The sequence below is a fragment of the Rattus norvegicus genome, chromosome 10 (assembly GCF_036323735.1).
Source record: "Rattus norvegicus strain BN/NHsdMcwi chromosome 10, GRCr8, whole genome shotgun sequence".
In the NCBI taxonomy this organism is placed as follows: Eukaryota; Metazoa; Chordata; class Mammalia; order Rodentia; family Muridae; genus Rattus; species Rattus norvegicus.
In genome coordinates, this window is record NC_086028.1 from 11107988 (window position 1) to 11121483 (window position 13496).

General features: G+C 49.8%; 1 protein-coding gene across 5 annotated transcripts; it reads right to left on the reverse strand.

The window, feature by feature from the left end:
* Dnaaf8 (dynein axonemal assembly factor 8) lies at positions 1–13488 on the reverse strand. 5 transcript variants are annotated; one of them, XM_063269293.1, is made up of 9 exons: positions 13320–13488; positions 11696–11833; positions 10516–10662; positions 8781–9239; positions 6410–6527; positions 4310–4451; positions 2086–2232; positions 1764–1847; positions 1–658 (listed from the first exon to the last, which is right to left on the reverse strand). In XM_063269293.1, exons 2-9 carry the CDS (start codon positions 11801–11803, stop codon positions 418–420), a joined length of 1446 nt encoding a protein of 481 aa, XP_063125363.1. In that variant the 5' UTR covers positions 11804–11833; positions 13320–13488; the 3' UTR covers positions 1–417. The 5 variants fall into 5 exon arrangements, with proteins under 5 accessions (XP_063125363.1, XP_017452853.1, XP_063125362.1 ...); XM_017597364.3 differs by having other exon boundaries at positions 11696–11854; positions 12612–13392; XM_063269292.1 differs by lacking the exon at positions 13320–13488 and adding an exon at positions 13046–13238.
* Positions 13489–13496: the final 8 nt, after the last annotated feature.

Consider the following 13496-nt stretch of genomic DNA (forward strand, 5'->3'; position numbering starts at 1 on the left):
AAAGATTGGTGTCACCTTTAATTTGGAGTGACCTGAAATCTATGTGTGCTTTTGTGTCTCAGTTAAAAAGAGAGAGAAAGCAAATTTCAGGTTCTGCTTCCTTTTCCATCAGATCTGTATGGGTGTGTACATAAAATACCAGGAATCCAGGAACCTGGGGACATTTTCTATAGGAAACTATAAATGTGTTTAAATATGGGAACGGAAGAGGCCCTGGATGCAGTTCCCAACACCGCAACAACAAAAGTTTAACTGTTAACTTAAACTGGCTTAAACTGGCTGCATGGGGTCTAGACTGGGGGTCCCAGCCCCTGAGGCCCATGCTGTTAGAAACAGGCAGACTGTAGAGACCACCAGAGCTGTGTGGGTAGAAAGTCTGCCACCCAACCTGCTTCTCAGGTCTTTTACCTGAGTTGCCTATAGCTGGCCCATACCAGGGAGGAGCCGTGTCCCAAGAGGGTCCCCTAGATTTAGGGCATTCTGCTTCTCAGCCCAGAGTTTGATGTGCTTCTTCCTCTGAGTTTGTGATCCCCCAGTATCTTCTTGGGCCTGATCCTTTTGGCCTCCAGGGCCATCCTTGGCAGACAGCTGAGGTGGAACAGCCCCCTTTCGAAACGCCCTCAGCTGCTGAAGAAGCTGGCTTTTCCCAGTACAGTACCTGTGACACAACATAAGCAACCTCAGCCCTGTCACCTGACAGCCAGAATTCCCAGCACTGAAACAGCAATGTCCTTATGTAGTTTCAGTTCCATCCCAAAGCAAGGGCAATGTCGGACCACCGCTGCAGTTGGTAGGGATGACCAACTTTTCTCTTTGTAAGGGACATTGTCCATAAAACAGGCTAGTTTTATGTCAACTTGCCACAAGCTAGAGTCATTCGAAAGGAGGGGAACCATAAGTAAGAAAAAGTCTCCATAAAATCCAGCTGTGAGGCATTTTCTTAGGGATTGACAGGGAGGGACCAGCCCACTGCAGATGGTGCTACTATCCCTGGGCTGGTGTCCTGGGATCTATAAGAAAGCAGGTTGTGCAAGCCATGGGAAGTACGCTAGTAAGCAGCACCCTCTATGGCCTCTGCATCAGCTCCTGCTTGAGATCCTGCCCTCACTGCTTTTTGTTTTTGTTTTCAGTTCAAGATTCTCTCTGGGGGTTGGGGATTTAGCTCAGTGGTAGAGCGCTTGCCTAGGAAGCGCAAGGTCCTGGGTTCGGTCCCCAGCTCCGAAAAAAAGAACCAAAAAAAAAAAAAAAAAAGATTCTCTCTGTAGACCAGGCTGGCCTATAACTCACAGAATCTGCCTGCTCTGCCAATACTTCCCACCCTGTTTTCCTGGGATGTCCACATTCTACATCTAAGCTCTGCACATGATCTGCAGCCTGGGCTCTAATCCTCCCAGCAGTGCAGGCAGCTGAGACCCATACTTCTCATTCACCAAGGGTCTAGGCTCCCCGGGCATGTCTGATTGGATGCTGCTCTTTAACCAACTGGAACTTTCACATTTGGCTAACCTCTGGCCCTACATTTTATCTTCTGCTGGGATGCAGCAAGGCAATCAAACTAGGGAGCTGTTCTCAGAGGCTGGAGAAAGCTGCCATAGGGGGAGCTGGGTACAACAGGCCTGGCCACACAGACTTCCCCTAGGGACACGTCATAAAACACAATGATGTCCACTCTCACCACACCACGTGCTGGCTTACATGTGTGTGTGTGGGGCAGGGTACATCAAAGGAGTGTCCCTAAGCAGAGGAAGAGACTCTAAAGTTACCTTTGTTCCCAGGAAGATGCCACTGGTATGGAGCCTGCTGACCCCACTTCCTCCTCCTCACTGTCAGAGGAGCTATGTTCAGAGCTGGGAGTAAAAGGAAATGGATTCTTAGGATGTTCTGCAGCTTCCTTGCCAGGCCTACCTCTCACCTTCTCACCCAGGGACCTCCCTGGGAGTTCCAGAGGGTTGGTAGCCAGCCAAAGCTAAGGAGCCACTGGGCTGTGCTGCCCATGTGCTGACAGGAAGGTACGATGTGCTCAAGCCAGATGAGCGTTGCCTTCTGTCCCACCTTCCCACCTCAGGCACAGTTCCTGCTTTGTACCTCTCCTGGGACTGGTGTTCTTGTGGATCTGATGGTTCTGTCAGCCGCAGGTCAAGGAAGACAGTGGGAGGCTCTGTCTTCAGCCTCCTACTCTCTGCCCTCTTCTGGACTCGCTCAGTTTGAAAGCCGGACTCTGCTGAAGCACTTCTGCAATGGAGGGTGGGGTGGCCCTTCTGTGTGATTCCTTGCCACCAGATGAGCTGCTCGAATCACAGTGCTCAGGCAGCTGTGACAGTGTTCCTGCTGTGTGTTCATGGGCACCTGGAACCTGTGTGTTCTCATGGCTACTGTTGGGACAGGCCAGCACTACCCTATAGAACTGGGCAAGTCTGACGTGCTGCACATCAGCTTGGCTGATTGGTAGGTCTGTCATCCCAAGTGCCAGGGAAACCGAGGCAGGAGGATGGAAAGTTCAAGGACTAGGCAACTTAGCAAGACTTTATACATGTAGTTTGCTTTTCAAGACATAGTTTCTCTGTATAGCCCTGGTTATTCTGGAACTTGCTCTGTAGACCAGGCTGGCCTCTAACTCATAAAGATCCACCTGCCTCCGCCTCCCAAGTGCAGAGATTAAAGGTGTGCGCCACCACCCAGTTTATACATGTGTTTTTAAAATGTGCATGTGTTTGCTTTCATATATATCTATACACTATTTATATATCTGGTACTCATGGAGGACAGAGAGGGCATCAGAACCCCTGGAACTGGAGTTTCAGACAGTTGTGAGTCACTCTGTGGGTGCTGGGAATCAAACCTGTGTCCCCCAGAAGAACAATCAGTGCCTCTCACTATTGGGCCATCTCTCTGACCTCCTAGAAAGACTATAAAAAGGAAAAAGAGACTGGAGAGATAGTTCATCGGTTCAGAGCACTGACTGCTCTTCCAGAGGTCCTAAGTTCAATTTCCTACAACCACATGGTGGCTCACAACCATCTGTAATGGGATCCGATGCCCTTTTCTGGTGTGTCTGAAGACAGAGACAGTATGCTCATATACATAAAATAAATAAATTTTTAAAAAAGTAAAAAGAAGCCTGGGGTTTGTGGGGTGGTGGTGCACACCTTTAGTCCTAGTAGTTAGGAGGCAAAGGGAGTGGGATCTCTGTGAGTTCAAGGCTAGCCTGGTCTACAGAGCAAGTTCTAGAACAGCCAGAGAAACTCTGTCTTGAAAAACTAAACAGGGCTGGAGAGATGGCTCAGTGGTTAAGAGCACCGACTGCTCTTCCAGAGGTTCTGAGTTCAATTCCCAGCAACCACATGGTGGCTCACAACCATCTGTAATGGGATCTGATGCCCTCTTCTGGTGTGTCTGAAGATAGCAAGTGTACTTACATATATAAAATAACTATTTAAAAAAAACAAAGGGGTTGGGGATTTAGCTCAGCGGTAGAGCGCTTGCCTAGCGAGCGCAAGGCCCTGGGTTCGGTCCCCAGTTCCGAAAAAAAAAAAAAAGGAAAAAAAACCAAAAATAAACAAAACAGCAAATCCAGCAACAACAACGAAAGAGTCAAAAGACGACTTGTGATGCGGCAGTGGCAGAGTCAAGCACATGTGAGGCCCTGGCCTTGCTCCCCATAGCATAAGAAATTCTATTCAGTTGAAGGAGGCCACTAAGCACAGGGGGCTGTTTATATATTCAAGCTAGTCATTTCCAGTAGGTCCATAAAATTACATAGTCCTCATCCCAGTAGCCGCATTTCCGGTGCTTAGTAGTCCTGTGGAGCTGGTGGATTTCATACTGGAAAGTGCAGGCCTGCTAGCCATGCAGAACCTACAACTACCTCACAGAAAAGGCTCCCAGACTCCTGAAGGCAGTGGAAGGAGCGTGTGGGAAAGGCAGGCCTCAGGGAACCCATCTCCACCTCTGCTACCCCAGCTTCACTCTGTCCCTCCTTGCTTCCCTCCATGTCTAGGACAGGTTGCTGCCCACAGCCCTTCCAGCCTCCCTCACCATCCTGTTCCCACTGGTCATGCAGACAGTGAAGACAAAGTGTCTTTAGCATTAGGGAACAAGACACAGCTCTGCCACTGATGGACTGGGACAGGCACAGCGATCTAAACCTCGGTTTTCTCATCAGGAAAAACAGAAAATGCAGCATTTGCCTAATCAGGTTCCTTAGTCAAAGAAAAAGTACATGCCCAGTGGCCCACCAAAAGGCCCAATCAGCACTGCCCAGAGGTAGGGTGGTTCTAAGGAAATGGCTGCGGCTGGTGGAAAGTCTCACCTGGTTCTGGCTACCTGCTCTTCTGTGTCTTGGAGCTTGTCAGCAGATACCTTCCAGGTAGGGTGTCGGACTCTGGACTGAGTGGCACACAGGAGGGCCAGCTGTTCCAGAAGTATGTCCTGGGAGGGTCCAGTGCTGTGCCCTGGGGATTGCCAGGAGAGGGGCTGCTGAGCTCAGGTCTGCCTCTGAGAGGTGGAGCTTGACTCCAATGTGCCCCACCCCAGCTTGTCCTGAGGCTTCCAGCTTCACCTGGCAAAGTCAGGGGTAGTCATGTCTTCAACAGGGACGGCTGCATTTATGCCTTGTGACATAGGGTCAGAGTGAGCAGATGCTTGTAGCTTTCAAAATGTAGGAAACAGGCTTATCATATAGATCAATTTCTCTCTCTCTCTCTCTCTCTCTCTCTCTCTCTCTCTCTCTCTCTCTCTCTCTGTGTGTGCGCGCGCGCTCGCGCACACGCACGCGTGTGCACTTGGGAATGAATCCAGGGTCTGTGTGTGCTACCAAGAGCTCTGTCACTGGGCTACATCCCCACCCTCTTATACATCTTTATTACTTTTTTTTTTGAGATAGGTAGCCCTGTCTGGAACTCAGATCTGTAGACCAGGCTGCCCTGGAACTCACAGAGATAAGCCTGCCGCTGTGCACCACCTGAGTGCACCACTACCCTGCTCATAGTACATCTTTCTGTGAATACAGTTCGATACTGAGCTAAGGGCACTCTATGACGAGCTTGATTTAGCTAGACCCCTATTGAATATGAGCTCTTTTCAACTTTTCAGAATTTTAAAGTATATAGCTCTGAGCATCCTTGTAACTTTTTTTCCCTTTTTTTCGGAGCTGGGGACCAAACCCATGGCCTTGCGCTTGCTAGGCAAGCGCTCTACCACTGAGCTAAATCCCCAACCCCGAGCTCTGAGCATCCTTGGGTGTGTGTTTACAAGAGATTTTCTAAGTGGAATAGCTTAGCTGGTGGAAATGGCACTTGGGAAGTAAAAGCAACATCAGGAGTTCAAAGCCAGTTTCAGGTATAACATGAGTTTGAGCCAGCCTGGGCTTCATGTTTCAACAAAACAAAACTAAACAAAAAGGAACAGCTTGATCAAAAAGCCATGAACATTTAAAAAAAAAAAAAGAAGACTATTTCCTGCCACAGCACACTCAGAGGGTGCTCATGCAGAGGACGGCTTTGCCACACCCTGAAGCTCTGCTGACACAGGACTTGCTGTCACATGCTCATTAGGGGCAGACCTTTGAAGTCTGCAGCAGGAGGATTGTCAAGAGCTCCAGGCTGGCCTGGGCTAGTGTGAGACCCTGTCTCAAACACAGGTGGTGGTGTATTCCTTTCATATCAACACTCAGGAGGTAGAGTTCAACACATCAAGTTCCAGGTCTACCTAGCCTAAACAGCTAGACCTTGTCTCAAACACAAAACAGAGCTAGGGCTGAAGAGATGGCTCGGTGGTTAAAGCACTTGCTGTTCTTGTGGAGTACCTGGCTTCAATTCTAAGCACACACTAGGTAGCTCACACACGTAAGGAACTCCAGTCCAGGGGATCGGTTGCCCTCTTCTGGTATATGCACAGTTAAACAGCCCAGAGGCTGTTGGTCTAGTGGAGTCTTTGGTCTGGACTAAACCCTAACCTTGCTCCTCAGCTCAGATGTGCTTGCACCAGCTGCTGGAGGCCTGTGTGAGTAGGGACAGCATGAAGAGCTTCTGCCTTTTACAGAGCTGCTCACAGCAAGGCCACAAGGACAGTGAGAGTATGACCTCCTCTGCCTTCCTGCGGGAGTGTGCAAGATGCCGGAAGGGGAGGAGGAAGCAGGTTCTGCTTTCCCTTAGGAAAGAAAGGGGAAAGAAAGGAAGCTGGAGGAATGAAACAGATGAGCCACAGGGCAGGTCAACTTTAAAGGCCTGAACATGCCTGGAAGATCAGGCAGCCACATGTATGATGAATGAATGACGTCTTTGTAAGGCCCATTGAAATGTGTGCTGAGGGCAGTAAGGGAGACCGACCCTGCCCAACCCATAGCCCTGCCACTGAGGCTTAGGAGGAGGTGGGGACTGACTGGCTTGGGCTTCAGGGTTGAGAGTCAGACCTTGGTCTTGGCAGCGATCCGCTAACCACCATGCACTTCTGGATGCACTGTCACCCTGGCTGCCTTGTTGCCCTGGCAGACTCTGGAGGATGTAGTCCAAGTCCCAGCCTTCAAGTTGCTGAAATGGTAACACTGATTACAAGGTTGCAGAAGTCCTGCAGGAGCCCCCACTTTCACATCAGCTGCGCCAGTGGAGGGGAAGATCATCCACTGCAGTGAGGGGGCAAACAGGGAATAGTGCAGCTTAGGACCCCCCTCCCAATTTGGTTTTAGATTGTCCATATCCCCACTGCAATAATGCACTTGGCAGTGTAGTTCCTTCACTTGCACGCACTGCACAGACAAAGCCCCCTTCAAACACTGCGCCTAGAAACCTCAGAAGTCTCTCGTCATCCCTGACCTGCATCAAGCTACAGGTATTCCCATCTCTCTGAATTATGGTATAAATCTTCCCCCTCAACTCCCCTAGCAATCAAATTTAGACAGTTTCTATTCAAGTGGGTGTCCAGTGTATCTAGGCATGGAGAAAAGAAGGAGCTATCTTGCCTGAACTGATTTTGAGTGTATAGGTATTAAGGAAAAAAAACTGCGTCTCGAACAATCTTTTAGGGATAACCTATTTACTGTAATCTTGAGCCTGTGCATAACTAGGCTTTGATGCATCGTGGGAAAGGAACATGTGCAGTAGGGAAAAAAAATCAATCAAAATAGAGAACCACACATTTATGCTCTTAGTAGCCAGCCCCCCTTCCTTTAGACCTTATAAAATGAAGCCCTGTCAAACTTGACAGTGTATAGCTTTTTATCTGTTGTCACTGAGCTTCAATAAAGTTATCCTGCTTCAAAAGATAACTTTGCACATCTGTGTGATCTGTGTGAGGCTTTGTTTTCAGCTCCTTGGATAAGGGGCCAAAAACCTGGAAGGACCCCGCCCAGACTCCAACCACAGTAACAATAGAGTGGTGTCTGGAGTTTGGGTGCATATAGCAAATGAATGCCCTGTCGTGACTGATTACACTGAGCCAACCCTTTAATGGGAGACGTACATTCCTTGGCATCTCCTTCCTTTGGCGGCTTTGCCGGGGGTGGGGGAGTGTGTGTGGCACAAAGATAGCTAACCTGGAGGAAGCCCCGGTTTTTTTCAGACATGATCTCATTATAGCTCAGGCTGGTATTGAACAGTGTAGCCAAGGATGACACTGAATGTCTGATCCTCCAACCTTTGGAATTACAGGTGTACACCCATTTTGTGCATGCAAGGTAAGCACTCTACCATAGAGACACACCCTTGCCTTTTCCAACACATAATTGTTTTTTGGGGGGCAGCATTTCTATGTGTAGCCTTGGCTGTTGTGGTACTTGCTCTGTATACCAGGCTGGTCTCAAACTCAGAGATCCACCTGTCTCTGCCTCTCTACACCCAGATCATCATGTAATCTTTAAACTGTCTAAGTTCATACCAATTTAAGATGTTAGAAAGGTTTTGCAACTTTAAGAACCTGGTGGTTCAAGCAGGTGCTTAAACTGGAGACCCTGTTGGCATGCTTGCCTTGGCAGGCATTAGTATGACAGAGGGAGAACGAATGCTTATGTGAGACCTTTCAAATTCTTGTAGCCCTATAGGTGAGAAAGAATTAAAGTCGTGAGGGTGAACAGAGGAAATTGTTGGCTTATGCAAACAGCAATGAAGAATCCTATGCAGGCTACATGCTGACACTCTGTACAATGTTTGAGTGATGCAGGGCTGAGGTGCATGGCCTTCCCATGCCAGGCTGGACCATCTTCCATCATGCCTACCTGCAAGCTGACCAGGTACTCTTCTCTTTGAGAACTGGGCTAGTATGATGGCTTCTTTCCTGTCCAGTGGGCAGGGTAAGCTCATAGATCTCAGCTGTGTCCCCCACAGGCTGCCTACCCCACAATGGGGAACGGCTCCACCATGGAAGGACACAGAGCTGCTGCTGTGGTTTACCGGTTTGCTTTCCCAGTGGTCCTCATACTCCTTTCTCTGCTGCAGTACCTCACAGGATGGCCTCTCCTACTCCCAGCCTGTCTCCCTGGCATATGACGTCTGCCCGCCAAGGGCCTCCCTTCTGCAGTACTGCTTGTCTTAGCATGACTGACAATCAGCACTGACATTTGGTTCATGTTCTCTCAAGAAGGCTGGAGTTGGCTTCTCTTGCTGTTGCCACTAATTCTCCCCGAGGGTGAGCTCTGTGCCAGGCTATCCCACACTGTCACAGGAGCAACAGGTGGACTTGGGACCTGGGCTCTATGTCCTGAGGCACTGCTTCCAGCCTCCACTGCGGGGCAAGAATATGCCAGGCAGTAGGGACTACCTGAGGGCAGGGTGGGCCGTGCGGACACCTACCTTGAGTGAGAGAACTGGTCTTCCTTCCCAAGACTGCTCTGAGGTTGCTTTTGGACGGGGTCCTAACTCTGCCACCTGGCCCTGGTCACCAGAGGCTGGGTTCTGAGCAGCCTGGGTCACTTTCTGAAGGATCTCTCTCTCTATCATCTTCCTCCTCTCCCTGCGGAGGGCTCTTCGCTTTGCAGAGTTTTTAAAATCAGTATCTGAGGGCTCTGTCTTCAACTTTCCTTCCAAAGGAAAGGTGGCTCCTTCTCCCTGGGAACTCCAGGGAGGACTCTGGGATCCTCTGCCTTCAGGCCAAGCGGGTGCCTCCTTAGTATCCAAAAGGATTGGGCTGCTCTTGACACAGCTCTGGCAAGACCAGCCTGGGCCTCTTCTTTCCTGATGGGCCAAGTCCTTTGATCTTACCATCCATTCACTTCTGGGTTCTATGGCTAATCTCCCAGGAACCAGAAGTGGCTAGGGAAAAAAGGCATCCTTTATGAACACCTGGAGACATTCTTCAGAGAGTGTATATGCACGATTAAGTCAGAGTATAACTGAGAGCTGGTTCTCTCCTGCCATGTGGGTCCCAGGGATGGAACTCAGGCTGTTAGGCTACCACCAAGCCATCTCAGGGACCCCATTTTGACTTTTCCCCCCCTTTCCTTTTTTCAAGACACAATCTTACTATATAGCTCTGGGTGTCCTGAACTAGCTCTGCAGACCAGGCCAGCCTTGAAGAGATCTGCCTGACTGTCTCCTGTGTTGGGATTAAAGGCATGCACCACCATCGCTAGGTCTCATTTTGACCCTTCTGAGTTCAGCAGTCTGTCAAGTCATGTAGTCATTGCCACTGTTTCCCAAACTGTTCCACTCCCCACTGCCTCTTTCCCAGAGGTTGGCAATCCTTACGGAAACAAAGACAAAATCTCATGAAAATCCTGCTGTTGGGTGTGAAGCGCACACCTTTAATCCCAGCACTTGGGAGGCAGAGGCAGATGGGTCTCTGAGTTCAAGGCCAGCATGGTCTACCCACTGAATAGGACAGCCAGGACTGAGAAACCCCATCTCTAAAAACCAAACCAAACAGACTAGAAGTGACCTAAAGTGACCAGAGCCCCAGTTGCCTCTCAGGTTCTCCTGTGGAGGGCAAGGGGTGTTATTTACATTTGTTCTTCTGAGGGCTGGCCTTCAGGCAATGTATATGGTGGAGGTGGGTCAGGTGATCCTGTTCAGCCCTTGCATATCCAGTTTGTTTCGAAAGGATGTTAGGATTAACTGAGCAGAGGGAGGTTACCCAGAGCTGAGTGGCTCCTAGAGCCCAGCCTGGCCTTTAAAATGGGTTTTGGCTCCTACAATGTTTTCTTTGGGAAGTATGTTTAACCACAGCAACTTCAAGAAGTGTTATCAGGTCTAACAGGCTGGGGTTGCCAAGGATAAAAGCCTCGGGTGGGATCTATTAAGGTAACGATTCATTTTCATCATCAAGCCAGTGATGTTTTAAATCTATCATCCATCCATCCATCCATCCATCTATCTATCTATCTATCTATCTATCTATCTATCTATCTATCTATCATCTATGTATCTATCACCTATCTACGGACCTACCTACCTATTTGTTTTTCTGAGACAGGGTTTCTCTGACCATTTAGACCTACACTGCTGCTGGAATCCTTGTGAGACTTTCAATGACCTCCCTCCCCTCCCCTCCCTTCCCCTCCAGAGCTCCCAAGGCCTGTGTCCCACAGACCTCAGGTGAAGGACTCCTCCCTGCAGTAACCCAGGTCCCAGACTCATCGACACCAACAGGGTCTTCAGCCAGCTCCTCCGTTAGGTCTGGAATCAGGACAGGCTGGTTCCGCTGAAAGATGAAGGGTTCTTCTTCCTCACAGTCAGACTGCGGACAGACCGGAGTACTTTAGAGGAAATGGCAGTCATGTTTTGCCCATCCTGCCCAGGAGCAGGTCTAAGCAGGTCAGTTCTCTACCAAGGGCCTAGTCCTGTGCTGCTTTCTGCAGCCAATTTGAAAACAGGCCTAACAGCATACCTCCTGTTGGTGAGATGTGGGCTTCATTTTTCACAGGCCATATGCAAGCCTTGCAAACCACGGATGCTGTGTTAATGCCAGCCCTGAACAATGGTGGTGAAGAGGCAGCTGAGAATGGAGGCCAGCTCACTTTCATATTGACTAGTCACTTAACACAGGAGCTTTGGTCACCTGTCTCTAGTGGAGAGAGGCTGAGCGGGTACTGGCCTGCCTCCTCATAGGGACTTCACAAGGCAATGGCAGCATTAGAGCACTGTGGCGCTGTCACTGTCTACCTCTTCTGCCTCGTTCACTATGAACTGGATGGTGCCCGAGTCTCAGCTACACCATGCTCGTCTTGGCAAATGCTCAGGCATGGCACAAAGCAGCCATCTTGCTTCTAGAACCCTTGCTCTTCACTTGAAATGTCCTATGTCAACCTGTGTGCTAAGCCTCTGGCCAGTGCATCACCATGTATCCCTCTCACCTGTGTTAAAAAAAATGGTCGGTGACCCCTGGATCACCTCAAGTAGCAGAATCCCTGCTGGGCCATACTGTGTGGCTCTGGCATGATGATCACTCTCAGAGGTTGGAGCTGGCTCTGACCTGACCCAACAGAGTTGAGAGCAGCGGAACAGCAGGGTGGGAAGACTCTGGACTTTGGCACTGAGCCCAGCTGGGTGTCAGGACCACAGCAGGAGTGGCCTTGGAGATACAGAGCACTAATATCCACACTCAAGCGTTCTGGCAAACCCAGAGAGAAGCCTGAAGGAAGTGGATACCCAGAAGTAATCCCAGACACTGATGAGTGAGAACAAAGCCCATAGACCAAGGTGCGGTCTGTAGAGAGAAGTGCCCGAAGCTGTCCTTGCCCAGGCTGGACAGTTAATATCTTCTTGCTCACCAGGGAGGAGTCTGAATCCAGAGATGGCAGCTGGTCTTTGGCAGCCTTAAGGATGGCATCCCAGGGAGAAACTGGCAAGGATACCACAGCTTTGTCTTTGGATGTCATGGGGGCCAGGACTCAAAGGATGCCCTCTGTCTGTGTCATCATCAAGGAGCCCTGTGGAGCACACAGGGTGAGGTGGCGGTGACTAGGTGTCCAAGGAGAAACTAACATTGGTAGCCTTCCCCGGGCCTTGAAAAGCTGTAGGTGAAAATGCGCCCGCAGAATCCCACTTTCTACCTATTTCCTTCTGGTTTTGCAAACTTATGCTACTGTACGTGTGGGTGTGTGCAGTAATGAGTGCACAAGACCATGGTGTCTGCACATGTGTGAGATGTGCTTAATGGCACGTAAATGGAGGTGTGTATGATACAAATGGTGTATGTATAGATACACAATCCTTAGGACTTGGAGATTTTATATATGTGTTTTAAGAACACGATTACCTCCATTCTATATGCTTAGAGAGGTTGAATTAAAGTTAAGGGAAAGCTGGGAGAGCCTTTAGTGGAGCATTTGTCTCCATGTAAGAAGAACACGAGTCCAATCCCCAGCATTGAGAAAAGGAATGAGATGGCTCAGCAGTTACGATGTCCTCGTAACTACTCTTGTAGAGGATCGGAATACAGCCCTAAACCACAATTACTTGTAACTTCAACCTCAGGGAGAGCCGATGTCTCTGGTGTCCACTGGTACCTGCGCTAGACTACACATATACATACCCACCTTCACACACATACATATAATTACAATAAAACTAATAAAATCAAAAATAATTTTTAGAAGTTAGATCCATTATACGATTCTGTTTGTCATCATTCAAATGAGTCCCTATAATCCAGTTCCTGGCTCAGCTCCACCCTTTGTATCTTACCCTAAAAAAAAAGATGCTCAGCCTTCAGGGTTTCGAAAGAGGGACTTTAGGATTAGGGGGTGAGGGCCTAGCGAACCAGGCAGATCAGCTAACGGTGTCGAACCGGAGCAGCATCAGGGGAGTGTGTGGGGGCTTAAGGTCTTTGAATATTGTTTTTTTTTTTCTTTTTCTTTCTTTTTTTCGGAGCTGGGGACCGAACCCAGGGCCTTGCGCTTGTTAGGCAAGTGCTCTACCGCTGAGCTAAATCCCCAACCCCGGTCTTTGAATATTGTAAAAAGGACGTGTGCTTGGCGGTCCTGAATTGGGAACCATAGGTGAAGACGCTTTTGGTATACGCAAAGGATGCTTCATAACAGGGGCTTTGGCAGTACGGTACAGAATCACCAAAGTGAAGGGGGCCGCCCAAGACTGGTCGTCCTTTAGGTGTGCAAGACCTTGAGGTTGAGGGAAGGTCTGACTCGCAGGGGGAAGAGCATGAAGGAGCTGAGAAGACCGAGGGGCTCAGTGTTTCTCCTCAAAGCCAGTTGGTCTCGCCTCGCTCTGCCCCGCCCCGCCCCGCGCCGCGCCACGCCAGGCGTCGTTGTCAAGGGGACTGGAAGGCAGCGGGACAAGCCGGCCTGTGTTAGAGCAAAGGGGAGGGTCGACTCCCTGCCACCCGCAGCTGGGACCAACACATGGTCGCATAGGTTTCCGCGGTCTCCTACTCGCCTCGTCCGCTCCGCTCGTCCACTTGCCCTGAGCCCGGGCTAAGCACAGCTACCCAGCGCAGCCCGACAACCCGCCTCCTCGCCTCTTCCTCGCCCGGCACGGCCCGCCTCTCTGTCTCAGGATTGGCTCCTGAGCAATGAGCGGTATCTGCCATCTCATTGGCTGCTATGGGATGTC